Raw genomic sequence first — 22,224 nt, forward strand, 5'->3', positions numbered from 1 at the left:
TATGCCTGATGTCAATTTTAAATTTTTTTGAAAATACAACATGTTAGCTATGTATTTGTGCAACACTATTTTTTTAATTGTGTAGCTATATGATAGCAGTTGTACATAGCTACTAGCTTATCTGTTAATCTCATTTCCATCAAGATTGGTTGTTTAGGCCTCTCAGTGTTGGGGGTAATGCGTATAAGCAATGCGTTACATAGTAATTATTACTTTTGTGGTAACGAAGTAACTATTGAATATACCCTGTCTCAAATTCATCGCAGTCATCTCAGCTGCACGTGATCATGGACTCACTCTTGTTTAGATGTTGGTTTTTTGAAAGCCAGTCGCTTACGATCTTGAAGTGAATCCACCTACAAATTAAGAACACCACACTCAATACACATGTGATCACAGATCATCACACAAAGTGATGACCACACCATTACATACATATAGTAACAATAAAGTAATGCCTGTAATGCAATAAACATAAAATCAGCTGCCATCTCCGTATGGCTGAGTGGCAAATGCTGAGAAATGTTACTTCCTATTGCGACAGTGCTATATGACTGAAATAGATATCAGTCTGTAAGAACTTGAAGTTAATTTTTACGACAATAACACAATTCATTCCATCATATTTCTTTCTGACAAGTAACAAGACAACACGCAATCGAAAGCACAGCCGCATGCTTGTTCAGTATGGCATAGTCACTACACCATAACTCCTGTAGAACCATCCGCAACCAGTATTAAAATTTAATCAAGTGATCAGGAGGTTAGCTTGTACTGAATTAAGCAATCAAGAAGTCCTCAAAAGAGCACAAAACAATATGCTTTATACTAGCAAGTCAAGTGATCAAGGTCCCATAAATATTCGGATGAGATCAAACATCTTGATCCTGGTCACAGAAGGTTTTACAGGACCATATTATAATATATTCCTTGTTCAGTTATCTAGATCGAATTCATGATCCCTGTTGACTGTGATGGCTCAGCTGAGAGAACCATCACTATTTAAATTCAATAAGACAGACAGTAGATTAATCCTCAGTCCATTTATTTAGCAAACACAAGCTGCTTCATACTCACATGCCAATCAGTTTCACCAATAGCTGTGAATCAGATACTGCCGGGTAGCTTTTTGCTGCGAGGTATTCAATGCGAGACGCCATTGACAATCAGTTGGGGCAGCCTGTGAAAAACCACCTTTCCTTCTAAAGTCATTTTGCTCTTCTTTTCTACTGTCAACCTGGCGGAGACCACGACATTGAAGGACATTGAGGCCCTGCAAAAAAAAAAAAGAAAAAAAAGTCTCTTGAGTCTTGACGAAGTTAGTATCCGGTGTTACATGCACAACATTATCCGGAAAAAATAATGCGTGAAATTTTCTAAGTTGAAAATCTGCCCAAAAAAAACATTCGCACGTACCGGTACGTGTATAGAACAAGATTCAAGGGAAGAGGGGGATAAATATAAAGGCAAAATCGGTGAGTGTATGTATAGCTACGTACGTAGCCATACTGTCGTGTGGAAATTTGACACACACCGGGCGGTGCCAGGTCACGCCCTCAGCTTTTTATTACTATTGGGATGCCTAGGCAATGAATATTTCCGGCTAGCGCAGGCCTTTGTTAGTGCCCATATAACAAATCGCTCTATGAATGTTGCTACTGTGGGTGTAATGCCTCTCCGGTCCACGTGTAACTATTCGTTTTTTTTTGTTGTTTTTTAAAATTTTTTTTATTCCGGCCTAATGACACTCCCATCCTCCCCGATCTCTAGCTAGAAGTTAAACCTAATTAAAAAGCAAAAAGCAGAAAAAAAACCAGCTAAACCTACAGAGCCTACACAGCGGACCTACAAAAACACTGCATGGACCGCCAGGATACACACAGAGAGCAAAACCCCCGGATAGGGGCCTTAAAAAGAAAGCCCTGCAGACTACTGACCAAACTGCAGGGAGTGGGAGCATGAAACAGAGTTCAACTCCCACAAAGGACTGCCAGGCAACAGGCTAAATAGATGTAAAAATGTCTGGGCATTGTGGCACCACAGACAAACAGAAAGTTGCTCTAGCAGATGGCGGTACGCTAGGCCACGAGAAATGCCACTCTGGTGGTTGTCCTCAAAGCAATATCCTGCAAGACAGGACGACTAGCAGCAGACCACAAACCCAAGGACTCAACCACCAGGGGGACAAAGACACCTCCAGCAGCCTGCACAAGCTCATCATGGTGAGCATCCTTGTCTTCTTCTCCCTTAGCAGCAGCCACACCTGCTGAAACTGCAGACCGACCCAACAAAGATTCCTGTAATGGACAACACACAGTAACATCGAAGTACGCAGGCTTCCCATGCACAAAGTCAGGGTGAAAAACATCATCCGGGCGATCCAACTGGGAGCCAGCACACCGTTGCTCTTTACGGCAACCAGTGTTGTCCTGAAGTAAAGCATGATATATCACATCACATAAAGCATCGTGCCATTGCTCTTTACGGCAACCAGTATTGTCCTGAAGTAAAGCATGATTAGTCTGGTTCCTTATGGATTTAATCGTAACACGGCGAATTAAAGCACCAAATTTGGTACAGTGATTCCTTAGGATGTATAAAATGATTTCAGAAGGGGTGCCACCATGAACTCACCCTGCACCCCTTTGTACAGACAGCTAATTTTGACAGTCCGCGAAAATAAAACTCACCACATTTACTGTTTTGAACAATTTGTTTTCCTAACCACATTCCCACAGGTTAATAGTTCCTGTTTGTGAATGAGTAGTCCATGACATCCCATAACTAGTTTTATTAAAATATAATGTCTTTGTGTAAAAGATACATGACCTAAACAAAACTATTGGTTTAGCAAAAATTAAAATCGCTAATATTTAAACATGGCTATTCATGAAGGTATTTCACAATAATAGCTAGTTACTTTTTTCTGTCAAAAGCAACATCTATGTTTCCACTACACTGGCTGAGTACTGCACACAGAACACCAGTTTCCTGGATACTTGACCTCCTGAGGTTGTAAACAGGTTCAACCTTTTACGCACATACTACAGCCAGAATTTGCTATAGCTTGCTATATATTTGCACAGTTCCATTTGCTAATGAAATTTGTATACACTGCTGTTTATGTTATTGAAATTCATTACAAAATCAGTTAGACTATCTGATTTTATCATCTCTAAAGAATTTCAATAACAGAACAGCAATGTATGTGCATTTCATTAGCAAATAGAACTGTGCGAATGTATAGCTAGCTATAGCAAATTCTGGCTATAGTTATGCGCTTAAAAGGTTGAACCTGTTTACAACCTCAGGGGGTCAAGTATCCAGGAAACTGGTGTTCTGTGTACAGTACTCAGCTGGTGTGGTGGAAACAAAGATGTTTCTTTTGACAGAAAATAAGTAACTAGCTATTATTGTGAAAAATAGCCATGTTTAAATTTTAGCAATTTTAAATTTTGCTAAACCAATAGTTTTGTTTAGGCCATGTATCTTTCACACAAAGCCATTATATTTTAATAAAACTATTTATGGGATGTCATGGACTACTCATTCACAAACAGGAACTATTAGCCTGTGGGAATGTGGTTAGGAAAACAAATTATTCAAAACAATAAATGTAATGAGTTTTAATTTCGTGGACTGTCAAAATTAGCTGTCCGTACAAAGGGGTGCAGGGTGAGTTCATGGTGGCACCCCTTCTGAAATCATTTTATACATCCTAAGGAATCACCGTACCAAATTTGGTGCTTTAATCTGTCATGTCCTAATTTTGGCAAAATTTTATCATAACAGACCCTACTAACAAGGTGCAGAGGGCCTACACTCATTGGAACCCCAAAAGGCACATCCCACTGGTGAGTTTGTTATTGTGGCATAAAGTGGTGGCCGTTCGCTGCTTCGCTTGGCCTCTAGTCTTGCGACTGGTTAGTGAGGCAGTGAGGCAGTCAATGAGACTAAAATTCAAATTTTGGTGATTTTTTAAAATTCTATATCCGGCCACCTGTAAGTGTTTTGTTATATCTAATGCTGTAGTATGTATTATGTGGACTAGTACTACTCCGTATAGGTGATTTTTGTTGCATAAAATGTCTCTAGGGTGATTTTTGAAGGCAGAATTTTGGGCGGCATGCAAAAGTTTTACCGCAATCCCTACTTAAACAGTGCGACTGTACCATTTGATCAAGACACGCGGTAGTGTGTCGTGCGGCCCAAGAAGCCGGCGCGCAACCCCGTGAGTATATTGACAGGAAGAAAGAAAACGCAATTTTCGCACCTCCGTAGCTCTGTGCTGCCTTGATGAAACAAGACAAATTTTGCTGTGTACATTCCCTCCAACTTCAGTACTCCACATTCCAAATTTGAGCGAAATCGCTTCAGGCATTCCTGAGATATGCGACTTCAAAAATTGGCTTAGTTTCTTCGTTTTTTTTTTCTTCTTATTTTTCCTCCTCTTTTCGCACACTTACAAAAACTGCTATAAAACGCGAACGCGTTATCCGATTGCCTTGAAATTTGGCACACAGAAGGGGGGTATAAAGGCGCATCTCTGTACCAACTTTGGCTGGAATACCATAAACAGGCAAAGAGTTATGAGCGATTATGCACGAAAAATAACACCAATATGTTGTCACGCCTACAGGGTAAACCGCGTATGGGAAGAAGCTGAAAATCGGTGGGTGAATAGGTTAACTATTGAACCTCAAACCTTTTTTGTGGTTTGAAAGAAATCGAGCTAAAAACCAGGAAGATACAGCGAAAAAATCAACAGTGTGTAGCAATTACGCAATCGAGATTAGCTAATTTATTATTATTATTATTATTATTATTATGCTTGCCACGCCTACCAGATAAACCACTTGGGGTAATGCTTTGAAAATCGCTGTACAGATGGAGTTATCATCTTAGAAAGGCTCTTCAATGGTGTAGAAAAATCAGACTTAAAGCCACGGAGTTATAACACGAAATCCAACTTGGTGTAGCAAGTGCGAGATCGAGATACTCTAATAGAGCAGTCATACTAATAGAGCAGTCACCCTGAACAGAATTCAAGACATCAGTTAGAAATAAGTAACCTGTATAGAGATCAGCTACAAACAAATCACCCTGTAGAGAGTTCAGCTACAAACAATTCACCCTGTTCAGACATCAGTTAGAAGAAGTTTTCTTGTAGAGAGTTCAGTTACAAACAAATCACCCTGTTGAAAGATCAGCTAGAAGATGTCACCTTATAGATAGTTCAGTTACAAAGAAACCACCATGTAGAGAATTCAGCTACAAACTAGTGACCCTGTAGATACATCAGCTAGAAGAAGTTACCTTGTAGAGAGTTCAGCTACAAAGAAACCATTCTGTAAAGAGCTCAGCTGCAAACAAATCACCTATACAGAATTCAGCTACAAACAAATCACCCTGTAGAGAGATCAGCTAGAAGAAGTTACCTTGTAGATAGTTCAGCTACAAACAAATCATCCTGTAGAGAGATCAGCTAGAAGAAGTTACCTTGTAGATAGTTCAGCTACAAACAATTCACCCTGTACAGAGCTCAGTTAAAAGAGGTTTCCTTGTAGAGAGTTCAGCTACAGACAAATCACCCTGTAGAGAGATCAGTTAGAAGAAGTTACCTTGTAGATCGTTCAGCTACAAACAATTCACCCTGTAAAGAGATCAGCTAGAAGAAGTTACCTTGTAGAGAGTTTAGCTACAAAGAAACCATCATGTAGAGAATTCAGCCGCAAACAAATCATGTATAGAGAGTTCAGCTACAAACAAATCTCCCTGTAGAGAGATCAGCTAGAAGAAGTTTCCTTGTAGAGAGTTCTGCTACAAACAAATCACCCTGTAGAAAGATCAGCTAGAAGAAATCACCTTGTAGAGAGTTCAGCTTCAAAGAAGCAATCATGTGAGAGTTCAGGTACAAACAAATCTCCCTGTAGAGAGATCAGCTAGAAGAAGTTACCTTGTAGAGAGTTCAGCTACAAAGAAACCATCATGTAGATAGTTCAGGTACAAACAAATCACCCTGTAGAAAGATCAGCTATAGAAGAAATCACCTTGTAGAGAGTTCAGCTACAAAGAAACTATCATGTAGAGAGTTCAACTACAAACAAATCACCCTGTAGAAAGATCAGCTATAGAAGAAATCACCTTGTAGAGAGTTCAGCTACAAAGAAACCATCATGTAGAGAGTTCAGCTACAAATAAATCGGCCTGTAGAGAGATCATCTAGAAGAAATTACCTTGTAGAGAGTTCAGCTACAAAGGAACCATCATGTAGAGAGTTCAGCTGCAAACAAATCACCTGTAGAGAGTTAAGCTACAAACAAATCTCCCTGTAGAGAGATCAGCTAGAAGAAGTCACCTTGCAGGGAGTTCAGTTACAAAGAAATAAACCTTGTAGAGAGTTCAGCTACAAAGAAACCATCATGTAGGGAGTTCAGCTACAAAGAAACCACCATGTAGAGAGTTTAGTTGCAAACAAATCACCCCGTAGAGAGATCAGCTGGACAAAGTCACCTTGTAGAGAGTTCAGCTACAAAGAAACCATCATGTAGAGAGTTCAGCTGCAAACAAATCACCTGTAGAGAGTTAAGCTACAAACAAATCTCCCTGTAGAGAGATCAGCTAGAAGAAGTCACCTTGCAGGGAGTTCAGTTACAAAGAAATAAACCATGTAGAGAGTTCAGCTGCAAACAAATCACCTGTTGAGAGTTCAGCTAGAAACAAGTCACCCTGTAGAGAGATCAGCTAGAAACAAGTCACCTTGTAGAGAGTTCAGCTAGAAGAAGTCACATTGTAGAGCTACAAAGAAACTACCATGTAGAGTTCAGCTGCAAACAAATAACCCTGTAGAGAACTCAGCTACAAACAAATCGCCCTGTAGAAAGATTAGCTAGAAGAAGTTACCTTATAGGGAGTTCAGCTATGAACAGATCACCCTGTAGAGAGTTCAGCTACAAACAAATCACCCTGTAGAGAGTTCAGCTACAAACAAATCACCCTGTAGAGAGTTCAGTTACAAAGAAACCACCATGTAGAGAGTTCAGCTGCAAAAATAATCGATCACTCTGTTGAGAGTTCAGCTAGAAGAAGTCACCTTGTAGAGAGTTAAGCTGCAAATAATTCACCCTGTAGAGAATTCAGCTACAAATTAAACAAATCACTCTGTAGAAAGATCAGCTAGAAGAAGTTACCTTGTAGAGAGTTCAGCTACAAAGAAACCACCATGTAGAGAGTTCAGCTGCAAACAAATCACCTGTAGAGAGTTCAGCTAGAAACAAGTCACCCTGTAGAGAGATCAGCTAAAAACAAGTCACCCTGTAGAGAGTTCAGCTAGAAGAAGTCACATTGTAGAGAGTTCAGCTACAAAGAAACTACCACGTAGAGAGTTCAGCTGCAAACAAATCATCCTGCAGAGAGTTCAGCTAGAAGAAGTCACCTTTTAGAGAGTTCAGCTACAAAGCAACCACCATGTAAAGAGTTCAGCTGCAAAAAACTCAATCACCTTGTAGAAAGATCGGCTAGAAGAAGTTACCTTGTAGAGAGTTCAGCTACAAAGAAACCACCATGTAGAGGGTTCAGCTGCAAACAAATCACCTATAGAGAGTTCAGCTAGAAACAAGTCACCCTGTAGAGAGTTCAGCTAGAAGAAGTCACATTGTAGAGAGTTCAGCTACAATGAAACTCCCATGTAGAGAGTTCAGCTGCAAACAAATCACCCTGTAGAGAACTCAGCTACAAACAAATATGCAGTGTAAAAAGATCAGCTAGAAGAAGTTACCTTGTAGAGAGTTCAGCTACAACGAAACCACCATGTAGAGAGTTCAGCTACAAACAAATCACCTGTAGAGAGTTCAGCTAGAAACAAGTCACCCTGTAGAGAGATCAGCTAGAAACAAGTCACCTTGTAGAGAGTTCAGCTAGAAGAATTCACGTTGTAGAGAGTTCAGCTACAAAGAAACCACCATTTAGAGAGTTCAGCTGCAAACAAATCACCCAGTAGAAAGTTCAGCTATGAACAGATCACCCTGTTGAGAGTTCAGTTAGAAACAAGGAATCCTGTAGAGAGATCACCTAGAAGTATCGCCTTGTAGAGAGTTCAGCTACAAACAAATCACCTGTAGAGAGTTCAGCTACAAACAAATCACCCTGTAGAGAGATCAGCTAGAAGAAGTCACCTTGTAGAGAGTTCAGCTATAAAGAAACCACCATGTAGAGAATTCAGCTGCAAACAAACACCCTGTAGAGAACTCAGCTACAAACAAATCGCCCTGTAGAAAGATCAGCTAGAAGAAGTTACCTTGTAGGGATTTCAGCTACAAACAAATCACCCTGTAGAGAGTTCAGCTACAAAGAAACCATTCTGTAAAGAGCTCAGCTGCAAACAAATCACTTGTACAGAATTCAGCTACAAACAAATCACCCTGTAGAGAGATCAGCTAGAAGAAATTACCTTGTAGATAGTTCAGCTACAAACAAATCACCCTGTAGAAAGATCAGTTAGAAGAAGTTACCTTGGAGAAAGTTCAGCTACAAAGAAACCATTTTGTAAAGAGCTCAGCTGCAAACAAATCACCTGTACAGAATTCAACTACGAACAAATCTCCCTGTAGAGAGATCAGCTATAAGAAGTTACCTTGTAGATAGTTCAGCTACAAACAAATCTCCCTGTAGAGAGATCAGCTAGAAGAAATTACCTTGTAGAGAGTTCAGCTACAAAGAAACTACCATGTAGAGAGTTCAGCTGCAAAGAAATCACCCTGTAGAAAATTCTGCCAGAAACAAATTGCCCTGTAGAAAGATCAGTTAGAAGAAGTTACCTTTTAGAGAGTTCAGCTACAAAGAAACCATTCTGTAAAGAGCTCAGCTGCAAACAAATCACCTATACAGAATTCAGCTACAAACACATCACCCTGTAGAGAGATCAGCTAGAAGTTACCTTGTAGATCGTTCAGCTACAAACAATTCACCCTGTAGAGAGAGCAATTAGAAGAAGTCACCTTGTAGAGTGTTCAGTTACAAAGAAACCACCATGGAGATTTCTGTAATCAATATAATATTATGTGACCGGATTTGCGAAAAGGGGTCTTCCACACACATCCAATTCCGTAACCATTGGAGACCATTACTCAGTGTTCAAGTAACATATTAACCTGAAAATTTCACCACGTATTCAGCTATAGTGGTGCTCACCACTGTCCAAAATTCAAGGCAATAGCTTTTTCCAATCTGAAGTTATCAATTGTCAAAGTTGGCAAATTGGATGTGTGTGGAAGACCCCTTTTCGCAAATCCGGTCACATATGTATTATACAGTACATATAATTTGTACATTTACTGATAAAATATTTAAAGTACATCTACTTCATCTTTTCTTCCTCCTGTAGTAAAGAAAAAAACATAGGTTAAAAAAGTCCCAAAGCTGGCCATAGGCCGGCTTTGGGGTATACAAATACAAAAAGAAATGAAATCTAATCCAAAACAGCCAAGCTGTAAAAAAAGTGTGCGGCCTTCAGAAAGGCTATGGTGAAAAAAGATGTGAAATCCAAGGTGGCGGCCAAGAAATGGCTGTGATGGTAGGTTAATGGTAAAAAATTTAATAATGACAATTTAGGTAAATTTTGTGAAGCGGCACAAAAATTCACCTGAATTGTCGTTATTAAAATTTTTACCATTAACCTACCATCACAGCCATTTCTTGGCCGCCACCTTGGATTTCACATCTTTTTTCACCATAACCTTTCTGAGGGCCGCACACTTTTTTTACAGCTTGGCTGTTTTGGATTAGATAAACATATCAACAGAATTAATCTTAAAGTATCTTCTAATAAGGCTGGGAACCTGACTGCAGCTTTTGACAATGTAAAGATGGTTTCAAGTCACTTGTACACCACACACCAAGGTCCTTCTCTTCATTCACTCTTTCCAAGTCAGTAGATACATTCAAAGTGCAATCTCTCATAGTGTACGAGGGAGTGTGTTACCAACAGTGTTGGGCAAGTTACTTTGTAAAAGTAACTAGTTACATATTACATATTACTTGCAACAGAACTATTTAGTTACAGTTACATATTACCAATAAAATAAAGTAACTATAATAATATTACATATTATATTACTTTGTGTCCACAGCCTTAAGCTGTCACGTGTGAAATCACCACCTTATCACGTGACATGTTTGCGTTGTTGGACAATGTGCAAATCTTGGTTATAAGTAAGAAGCTGGTGAATAAGCCTCATTCAGTAGGCTTCGTTACTTCGTTGTGGCTAGGCGTTACTCAGTGGATTACTAACGAGATTAGTAACTTCGTTACTTGTAGTAATAATATTATATAATATTAGATTCGTTACAGTAACTATATTACTTAGGTAACGCGTTACATTTGTAAGTAAAATAACTTAAGTTATATTACCTGTTTTTATAGCGTAGTTCGTTATATTACTTTGTCACCACAAAAGTAATAATATTAGTAATAAGATGTTTGCCATCGTCCGCAAACATCTTAGCATTACTCTCAATAAGGTTGTGGAATATTTCTTGCATACAATATAAGTAACAATGGTCCTAGGACTGAACGTTGAGGTACTCCACTCTGGGCACTAACCCAATCAGACAGCCATCCATTATCCACCACTCTTGTAGATGGTCAGGAAGAAAATTAAAAATAAATTATCTTGAATACCATATGCCTCGAGCTTAGAAATCAATCTAAGATGTGGGACAGAGTCAAATGCCCTAAATATACCACGTCACAATAGCATATCCCTGGTATACTGCACTAGTCCATCCTCGAAGGTTTCCGACAAGTTAGTTAAACAGGACTTGTTAAACCTTGGTTAAGGATGTCATTTTCGTTAAAAAAAAGTTAAGCAGCTTTGTATGAATGATAGATTCCAAAATTTTAACCTCTATAGAAGCTAGTTATACGTTAATTGGCCTGTAGTTATTTGCTTTGAACCTAGAACCTTTCATAAAAGCTAGAATTACATGAGCTTTTTTTCCAATCACTTGGGAGAACCCCACTAGTCAAGGACTGTTGGAATAGCATTGTTAAAGGAGTACAGAGTGTGTGAGCACAAGCCTTAAGGATGTAAGAATGAATACTATCTGGGCCAGGAGCTTTGTTATATCCTTCAATGCACACAATTTCTGTAGCACAATTGATTCAGATACATTAACGTCACAGATAGATCCCTCGCATCTAAAAGGAGGAACTGGTATAGATAAGAAATATCGCGATTTAGATTCTATTTTGATAATCAATTAGAATAATTGTGTGGAAGAATTAATTGCTTGGGCAGTCGATATTAATGTTTATAAATATGCTTTAAATACAACAGACTAGATTCACTAAAACCATTACATAGCACTACTAACAAGCCCAGGAAACAAGCTTTTAACACGGCTAAATTGCACAGAAGTGACATTCATTTTCTAGTGTGATGGCACAATCACAGACCAAACTGAATGTTGTAACTTAAAAAAAATCTCGATACATTTATAATTATTGAATAATCGATGAATATCGAAGTCAGCATCTGCAATATTAAAATTCAATACAATAGCATTATCGCGATATCAACAATTATTTGATATATTGCACACTACTACCTTCCAGTACCTAACTAGTAAAGTTGATAACAAATTTAAATAGAAGGTGCTCTTTTCAGTATTATGTTCTGCATGCTGCTTAATTCTACTCTTCCCACAGAAGGTAATTTAAATATTGGCACAATCATGCAATTTGGAGTGAGGCTAGTCTCACGTGGCCAGACCCTTTCAATTCCTTGCAGCTGCTTATCGATTGGAAATTATAACCGCCTTGTAGTGCAGCGCTTATAATTTCCAATCAATTTAGCGGCTGCACAGAAAGGGTGTGGCCATGCAAGACTAGAATGAGAATATGCCCCGACAGCCTATCATTGATCTTGGCTGGCTGGCACACAAGGGCCACTTCACATATCACCACAACACTTAATACGTTGTTAGACTATATACTGAACATTACAAATGTTTGCTGAACTAGACATGATCTCAGCTTATGCTGACTTATGTAGGTAAATTAATGTATGAAAGTGACTCTCCACATGCAACAATTTCTCCTTCTCTTCTTATTACCCTATTGTAAGTATGCTGCTGACACAGAGTATTTTAACTATACCACCCAGTCACCCACCATTCAAGTCAAAGGATTTCTGTTAGGGACAACAATGGAAGCTTTTGATTTTAAACACCAGTCATAACAGCATATGGGAAAGTCATACAGCATTTACAGCGGTATGTTACATACCTCCTTCAAGAAGTCACAAACAAAATACTTCATAAGATTAAAGCTTACAGAAGGTGACAAATTAAATCCATGAAGTGCATTGTAAGAAAACAATTCATATTAAGTGTATATGCACATATCATGTGAGTCCAGTCTCCTAACCTCCCATATTGCCATACGTACTCAATACCTCTATTAGATATTACAAATCATAAGAGTATTTTGAAAAAAACTTGCCAGTCACACTGTGGTACCCTCGCACAGCTGCCTTGCAACCACACTTTTTGTTTAATATGGTGTATATGTACCAAAATTGTATAAATCATGTGTACCTATAGCTGGATGCTGGAAGATGATTCATCAACAGTATCAAGTTTTTAACTTGGAATTTTAGCCCCCATGTGTGTGCATGTTGACAGACATGTAGCTCTTTCAAGCCAATTTTAGGATGTCTGGATCTGGCATGGTTTGCCAGAATCATGAATTACTATAGAAAACAAAGTGCTTGTCCAGTGTAGGTTATATTCTGTCTCACTATAATTATAATAACAATCTATCTATACAGTGGCTAGAAATTTTCAGAGGGGGTTTCAGGTTCAGGAAGTTTTCAATAACTATGACCCCAGACTGAGAAGTGTATATAGTCCAACTGGGGCTGTTAACTTTACCCTGATAGCTTACTAAGCTCAGTGGCTTACTAAGCTATACTACATACATGTATATAGATCTATAGTTTAAACTATAGCTAGCAAGGAATCAGTAAAAATCACTCCACAACATTGTTTCACAGTTGAATCTTACCATTCCAAGCCTTTGCAAAAGGTTTTGAAGCAAAACAGCATTTGTACTCATTACAACAATAATTATATTAGAGGCGCTTAACATGCTTAAACGCTGTAATGACATTTTCAGTAATTTCAAAGGCAAATATATGAAGTATTTTGGCCAGTAGAAAGTCCCAATATAATACACTAAGTAGAACTCTAGGTGATATTATCACCCACCCAAATTGTGAATAACTTTGGGGCATGCGCACTATTTTTAGAGAGGGGTTTCAGCTGAAACTGTTACATCCCCCCTGTATCCGCCACTGCAATGTCCAGGTCTATTAATTTTATGATGGCAAATCTAAGCCAAAGATGTCATTAATTTGACTTCACTATTGCTATTGCTTTTCAATTTCTTGGTCACCACATTTAATATCAAGAAAAACCTGCATGCATACACAGATTTGTTCAAGATATGCAAAGCTCTCATATTTCTAGGCAGGATGTTTGCTTACAGTTTTTGTACAGGTGCTTTTGAGTTACATAATTTAAAGCCTAGCCTTCCAACCACGTCTTTTATCTGTACTTAGTAGTTAAAAATGAAGAGTAACAACCACTCTAAAGGGTTCCCAGTGTAGGGAGGATTTAACACCCCTGGAGAGTATCCAACACTCTGAAGAGAATAACCATTACTCTGAAGAGTAAGTGACACTACCTTCAGAGCACGTGTGACTCCTTTAGAATAGTGGTTACTCTCCAGGAGTGTTAAATCCTCCCTATTATGGGAACTCTCTAAGAGTTGTGGTTATGCTTCATTTTAACAGTGCAGTAGCTGGAAATTTATTATTGTTGATGTGTGTAATTTATTAGAATGTTATGAGAAAAGTTTCATATACGTAGCTACATGCATGTGTATATTATTGTATGCTAGATTCTTTATTACACACCAAGTATAGTCTGATTATTAAACAATGGGAATTGCTACTTTGCTCATATTGCTGGTGACTATGTCCTGTTCTGGTGTTGTGCTACACATTAAGGATGAGCCAACATGTGTCAAAATTGATGAGTGTTCATGTCGATTAACAGGAGTGGAACAACCTGGAGACATTGATTTACATAGCCTGGTTAGTGGTAACCATGAGCCTGCTTTTGTAGCACAAGGAGAATATTATCATTACTATTACAATCCATGTATGAATTTTTCTGACTATGGGTGTCCAGAAACTGGTATATGCCAAGTCACAAATGATGGGAGTACACTGTTTGACTTGGGGAATCTTGACTCTGTTAAATTCCAGTATCAAAATAATTCTGTTTTTGCAGTTTATCAGTCTGAAAATAGTGACATCACAAGAACATCTACAGTAGAGCTGGTATGTGACGAATCTGAAATGAAGGGAAGATTTGTATTTATTGGAGAGTTAGTTGTACTAGAGTATCACTTTAAGCTCTACACTCGATGTGCTTGTCCTGGAAAATGTACATCTTCAGGAACTGTCTGCAAAGCTAAGGATTTGTGTAGCTGTGAAATGTCAGATGGAACTGGTACAATTAACCTTCATTCCATTGATAATCCAACAAATCCACTTAGAGATGAAGCAAGTCCAACAAACACATTTCTATACAATCCTTGTTCACCCATCATGAAACCAGACTGTAAGGGTAACTCATTGTGTGAAGAACAAGGAGATTCTCCTGTGCCTTTAGGCTTGGCAGATTCTGCCAGCTTTGTGTACAATCACAATCAACTTGGTATACAATATGTTGGCATAAATGACACTGTGTCAACTGTCAATTTGCTGTGTAATGAGAACCAAACAGATAAACCATTCTTTAGAGCAGTTAATGATGCAAACGTATTCAATCTCTACAGTGTGTGTGCCTGTCCAAATGGTTGCAGTACTCAACCATCAAATGGAACATGTGACCAAACTGACTCATGTACCTGTAAGAGTACTAGTGATGGTGCAGTGATCAACCTTCATGATCTAGACAACCCATATGCACCACTGACTGCTAAAGACAATGAAGGCTATACCTACTACTACAATCCTTGCAGTGGAATAGAACTACAGAATCTCATTGGAAAATATAGTGGAGTAGCTGCATGCCAGTATAATCCACTTAATGATAAGTACTTCAGTATTGGAAAGAATGGTCCCAAAATTGACTACAATGCTACCTCAAAATCGTTCACATTTTGTTACACTGGAGGAGATGGCAGTCGTTCCTTTCATGTAAGAATGGAGTGTGATCATGATGCTAAAGTGCCAGTACTTGCTGCAGATGGCGATATACCCTTTGATGTAACTGACTATCCTTTTAAGCTTATTTCTAAGTATGCATGTAGTGAACTTTTGGAGTGATTTTTAAACAAGTATATTGTAGTAGCTGCTTTGCATACAATCTTTGGATTTCCTGCAGCTATTGTCATTTTATTTTTGTAATTTCAGATAATTATTATGCTCAACTCTTGCATTTAAATTGTCTCTATTTGTTTGTTACTTATAGAGCACTGAAACTGTATAACATTAATTTTATGATGGTGAAATAAATATGAGTTCTACAATGATGTAATAAACCTTATTATCCCAGGGAGTATATAATTGCTTGAAATTGGACAATGAGATCTAGAACTATTTAGCTATACATGTTCCCTCAAGAAACTAGCCTAGAAGCTTATCACCTGTTATCACCTGAAGTCCCACCTAGATCTTCACCCACTATGCAAGACATGGACATTGGGCAGTTCACACGCACACACAATTTGTGACACAAACCACTACCAGTACATGTTTACATTAATTGTTTATGCAAATAAAAGCGTTGTTTATGCAGGCCACTGTCACATGACCTTAATCAAGAGTACATACTGATATATATATTTATGTACTCTTGCCTTAATGTGCCCAAGAATGTGCCACAACAATTCCGTGCAGCATACTTTTGTGGTAATATCATTTCACCCAGTGTGCTGTGTGAGATCTTCTGGCAACGGACTGGAGGAGGAGGAGATATTCAATCTAATGACAAAATAGCTACAAACTAGTTATACTGGCAGCCATATGGTGAGTGGCTAGTGTGTGTGCGCGTGTAACTTAGCTACCTTAATTACATGCAGGTGTAGTGTGCAGGTGGTGCAGGCTCACTGAGGCTTCGTGCCAAGTTTGAGTGAGAATGTGTTTTAATCGTCGAGCAACAAGTTTTAATTTTAATAGCGGCGTGTGCTTCGTAATTTTATTAACAAGTGTTTAATAGCGTGCGCTTCGCTCTCGCTACTGCTTCCTCTACTGCACTTGTTCTTGTTTGTTTGCTTGCTGCTAATGGTTGCTCGTTTGCTGCAGGTTGCTTGTTGCTATTGCTTGTTTGCTGCTACTGCTGCTACTTTCTTTAACTGCAGCAGCTGGTTGCTTTCTACCGCTACTTACTTCTGCTGTTGTCAACTTGCTGCTACTTTGGTTGACTACAGATTGACTTACTTTTCACCTACTTGAGAAGAAAGCTGTTTTTACTTAGGAGAAACAAGCAATAAAGTGCAATGACAACCATAATATACATAGCAACATTCAAACAAAATGATATAGCAAATTCAAGCAAATAATTGTGCCAATTTGCAATTGCTTAAATACTGCATGCCACTTAGCTACTACTGCTTTTTTTGGATCTGACATTGTTATCAGTGATAACAATGTCAGATCCAAAATGGAGAATTTGGTGTAACTGCCTTCCCCAACCTCTTTTCACTTTCCATGTTAGAGCTAATAAGTGCTTCTGTGTGTGTACAATACAAAGCACAGAAAAGCTAGCTGTATTTATGCTAGCTACAGTACATGCAGGAGTATCCTCCCTATAGACCTTTTGGCTAAGCTAGGTAGCTGTGAAAGGGAATCTACAAACATTAATGTGATTGTGAACCATGCTCTAATGAATTGTTAGAGAGAGAAAAAGGCTATGAAATCAGTGTACCTTCACTATTAATTTAGTAAAAACTGACAACATATAGTTTGCATAGTATCATACACTACGATAGTAGTGTATAGTAGGGATCACAAAGGAGTGGGCGTGGCCCACGAAATAACATCACCCAAAAAAAAAACAGCCTCAATTTCCCCTAACGACGATCAGGCAGTATTGGTTAGGTGAAACTAAGCCTAAACAAGCTTTCAGATCGACCCGAAACGCTTTCAACAAGTTGCTACAGAATTTTAAAAATAAATAATTTAATGGAATTTTCTACTAACTGAGTAAGTAAGTAACTGACTACCTTCAGACAAGCGTAACCCGATAATGGCTAAGGCTACGGGCTTGACTTTTTCACTGTTCGACATTGCTTCGTCCCGAGAGGTGCCTTTTGGCATACTGCAGTACATACAATGCATTCTTCATGGACTTACCAGTGTCCTCCTTTGTGTCCCATTCGTCTTTGCTGACAGCGAAAAGTGTCGATTTGGCGATAGCACGTGATGGCTTCCCTTCGTAATGGAAATTGTTGGTATTTATCATAGTGACTATTTTGATTGCAGACATACTTTTCAAGCAGTTCTTGATTCATACTGCTGTGTAACGGGTTGAACATAGCCAAAAATGAAGCATAATGTATACTCCACTTTTCAGACGATAATTGATATAACTGGGATGCGGCACCATTTCTTTCGGTATGCACGGGTTGCAGAGGTGCTTTTTTGAACAGTTCTTGATTCATAATGCTGTGTAACGGTTGAACATAGCTGACAATGAAGCATAATAGATACTTCACTTTTCAGATGATAATTGGGGCGTGCGGCACCATTTCAGATGTGGTATGCATGGGTTCACCATAATTATTATTATTTAGAAAAAAAGTAAACAAACAAGTACACAGAAAAATTTGGAATTTTCAACTAGAGTAGGGACCATAATACATCGATAAAAAGTACTGAAACAAGCTGGAGTAGTGCACGACATTAATTCACAGTAAAACTATAAGAAGTGTTATATCCCTACTGTGCATTTCCATTAAGGTATCTTGAGCACAGTAGGGATATAACACTTCTTATAGTTTTACTGTGAATTCTGTATTAAAGGCTAAGGATATACATGAAGTGCTTGCTTGCTTGCTTGCACGCACACACGCACACACATTCATACATGTACACAATACACAGTTGCAGTTAGGTATATGTATCACAAAATCTGAAACTTTTATTGCTGTTCAAAAAGATCATTCACTTTAAGCTTTTGTATACCAATTAAAAATTTTTTTCAAATTGATGGGTTGTATACATTTGGAGTGCTAGATATAGATTTTTTTGTCTCTGGAAAGGTTGAACTACAAAGTATGTTGTAGTTTAAAAGGCTTCAAAAGAAGCATAGGCCTTCCCTAGTGTTTTCTTGTTCCATCTGCATGCAGGTGATGTCACTATTGCTTGCATAAATTATTTATTAGATTATAGTTGCTAATATGTAAGAGATTACATATCATTAATAAATGATTTTTTTGTCACACAGTAAATGGGAAATATTGCTTTGCTCATATTGCTGGTGATTGTGACCTATTCTGGTCTAGCATCAAGCGTTAATGATAAACCTAGATGTGTCAAGATTGATGTGTGTTCATGTAACTTAACAGGAGTGGAACAACCTGGAGTGATTGATTTACACAACCTGGTTAGTGGAAAGCATGAGCCAGCTTTTTTAATATCAGCAGATGGTTACGACTATTACTACAATCCGTGTATGAACTTTTCTAACTACGGATGTCCAGATACTGGTATATGTCAGGTAACAGCTGATAGAAGTACATTGTTTGACTTGGGAAATCTTCACACTGTTGATTTCGAGTATCAGAATAATGTGTTTGCGATTTATCAGTCTGAGCATGGTGACCAAAGAACATCTACAGTAGAGCTAATATGTGATGAATCTGAACTGAAGGGAAGATTTGAGTTTGTTGGTGAACTTGTTACACGAGGGTACAGGTTCAAGCTCCACACTCGATGTGCTTGTCCTGGAAATTGTACACGTTCACAACCTGAATGTAAAGCTAAGGATTTGTGTAGTTGTGAAATGTCAGATGGAACTGGTACAATTAACCTTCACTCCCTTGGTAATACAACAAATCCACTAAGAGATGAAGCAAGTCCAACAAATACCTTTCTATACAATCCTTGTTCACCTATCACAAAACCTGACTGTAAGGGTAGCTCACTGTGTGAAGAACAAGGAGATTCACTTGTGAGTTTAGGCATGGCAAATTCTGCAAAATTTGTACAGAACAACAATCAGCTTAGCATACAATATACTGGACCAAATAACATGACCACATCAACTGTGAATTTGATTTGTGATGAGAACCAAAGAAATAAGCCATTCTTTAGAGCAGTTGGTGAAGGAAACACATACAATCTCTACAGTGTATGTGCTTGTCCTAATGGTTGTGGTGCTCCACCATCAAATGGAACATGTGACCAAACTGACTCATGTACCTGTAAGAGCACTAGTGATGGTGCAGTGATCAACCTTCATGATCTAGACAACCCATATGTACCACTGACTGCAGAAGACAATGAAGGTTACTTTTACTACTACAATCCTTGTAGTGGAATAAAACTACAGAACACTTCAGGAAAATGTAATGGAGTAGCTGCCTGTCAATATGATCCCTACCATGGTGTGTACTATGACATCGGAAATATTGGCCCAGAAATACATTACAATGCTACCTCAAAGTCTTTTACATTTCATTATACTGGAGGTCAAGGAAATCGTTCTTTGGATGTAAGGATGATATGTGACCCTGATGTTGCTAGTACAATACTTTTGCCAGATGATGATATACCTAAAGGTGTTACTATGTATCCCTTTAAGCTAATTTCCAAGTATGCATGTGCACACGTACTGTAAACAAACTTTTTAATATGGTAAAGCATGTTGAGTGTCCACTGATATGCTTCAAACCATATAAATTTACACTATTGTAAAGCTATGGTTATGCAGGTGTTGTACTAAGTAAAACTATTTGCTTGGTTAATGCTATAAATGCTATATGTATTTCACTTTAAATATAAGTAACAATTGCAAATATTTTTTCACTAGCTTGCATGGCAATAAAAGTTTTGTATAGCTACTTATTTATTTTGCAAACCACCCTTAACACAACACCCATTAATTTTGTTGACTAAAGCATGTCATGATCATAAGTCATCATGAAATTTGTATAGTGAAGTAGTAGTACTTATAACACATCCATTGCCAGGTGGGCTGCATAAGATAAGGTAGAGCTAGTAAGTAATCGAAGTAAGAGATAAAACCGGACGAATGAGATGGCACAGATATGTAGCTCTGCTGCTGTGTGACGTGTTTCTGTCTTTACTACACATACAGGGGACTTGAGTCTTCCTTGAAAGAGCTACCTCAAAACATCCACAACTTAAATAACCCTATATGAGATTAAACAATCTTGAAATTCAGCTAAGCCAATAAATGTAATTTAAGCAAATAATGACCATAGTTTAATGCAACATTAAAATATCCAATGATCGCCCATACATGCATGTCCACAAATAGTTATCAAACTATATGGGCCAGCTGATTGATGAGGTTTATTATATGTACATGACCAGACAACTTAAATGCTTCTGGGTTGTCAATTATGTACAAAAATAAGTATCTTAGCCTTTTTTGCTTTCTAAGGTTGCAGAATACCTTTACGTGAATAAAATTTATGCAGCCTAATCTCTGTTTTGCTGTGCAAAGATATACAGAATTTGTTTGAATTTCCTCATCTTCTTATGAATATTGTATATATGTATAATTGACTTTTTTGTTTTGTGTGCCACTTGTCAATTTAAGGAGTATTAGTATACATATTGCCAAAATGCATGTTGTACGTGTTAAGAATTTTATAAGAGTCAGCAATTATTCTATTTGAGTACCTTATTGTATCTGTACATTCTCATACTACGTATGTCACTGACATACTACATGCTATACATATATAGATTACAATGCTCCATGGAGAATTTCATGACATAATTTGATGAACACCGTGTGCATATACTTATGTTTATTTTTTAGTAATGGACATCATATTATTATTAGTGCAGCAGTAGTATACAGAGGTCAGGACCCATTACAGTGAAGTCTTTCTATTATGGATACTTGGGATTCAGCTTGTTTTGTTGTGAAGAAAAGGTTTTCTTTTAAAACTAAAACGTATATATGCCTATATATATGGAGCCAGATTTGTTGGAACCAAAATATTTGTCCTTCTTATGGTGGTTCTTGTATTGCGAAGAGTATTCAAGAGAGATTCCAAAGTCATTTTGGTGCCTTAATTACTGTGTGTAAATGATTGGTATACTCTGGACTTCATTATTATTTAATGTCTGACTGTGGGTGTACTCTGGACACTCAATCACTGGTGTCTGAATAGTAGGTTGAGAGGACAGTGGACACCATTATATTATTTGGTGTCCAAAAGAGGTGTATCCTGGACACTATCAGTAACTGGTGTCAAAAAGGTCAGTATACAGTGGACACTGTCTAAAAGTATTAGTGTACTATGGGCACTAAGGATGTCCTACGTATTCAGATGTTCCACAGACACTAAAAATTTGAGCATTTAGCACACTGCGGACAGTTCAATTTTTACAGCACTGGTGTAGTCAGTGAGTCATCGATATGGTATATAGACTACAGGGAGAGCCTGCATGGTTTATTAAGAAACCACTCCTAAGTTTGTTGGCAAATTCTAATGTTAAAAGCTCTTTTAAAAAAGTTTGCTTCAGCAGCAGTACTTGAATTAGTACTTCTTGCAAGGAAGAAGGGAGCAAAATCCATAAACATTAGATGTCACATGACTTTCTTAATTGGCCACAGAATGTAATTTTACAGTACATAATATTATTGTGGAATAATATGCACTACCACAAGTGTGAGTGGACTGGACCCTCACAGAAACATGTGAAGGTCATACAGAGAAACCTCACCTAGCGACCACCTCTTTAATAAGACCACCTCACTATTGTAGCCACCTCTAGTAGGTCCCAAACATAGCTAAGCAGTACTTAATGACCTCATTAATAAGGCCAAAATTTTTGGTCCCAGAGCTGGCCCTATTAATGAGGTTTCATTGTACTTATGGTAAGAGTTCATAATATATGAACTCTTGCTTACGGTCAATTATTAGTTTATTTACTTCTGTAAATG

At 38.0% G+C, this 22,224-nt stretch overlaps 1 protein-coding gene across 6 annotated transcripts; it reads left to right on the forward strand.

Moving 5' to 3' along the window:
• Window positions 1–1,352: 1,352 nt before the first annotated feature.
• On the forward strand, window positions 1,353–20,076 carry LOC136240715 (cation-independent mannose-6-phosphate receptor-like). Of its 6 annotated transcripts, none has more exons than XM_066031752.1 (2): window positions 1,353–1,475; window positions 18,644–20,076. In XM_066031752.1, the coding sequence occupies exon 2, from the start codon at window positions 18,751–18,753 to the stop codon at window positions 19,915–19,917; it is 1,167 nt and encodes a 388-aa protein (XP_065887824.1). In that variant the 5' UTR covers window positions 1,353–1,475; window positions 18,644–18,750; the 3' UTR covers window positions 19,918–20,076. The 6 variants fall into 6 exon arrangements, with proteins under 6 accessions (XP_065887824.1, XP_065887819.1, XP_065887823.1 ...); XM_066031747.1 differs by lacking the exon at window positions 18,644–20,076 and adding an exon at window positions 13,964–15,585 and having other exon boundaries at window positions 1,355–1,475; XM_066031751.1 differs by having other exon boundaries at window positions 1,362–1,475; window positions 18,523–20,076.
• Window positions 20,077–22,224: the final 2,148 nt, after the last annotated feature.

The sequence above is a fragment of the Dysidea avara genome, chromosome 12 (genome assembly GCF_963678975.1).
Source record: "Dysidea avara chromosome 12, odDysAvar1.4, whole genome shotgun sequence".
NCBI lineage: Eukaryota > Metazoa > Porifera > Demospongiae > Dictyoceratida > Dysideidae > Dysidea > Dysidea avara.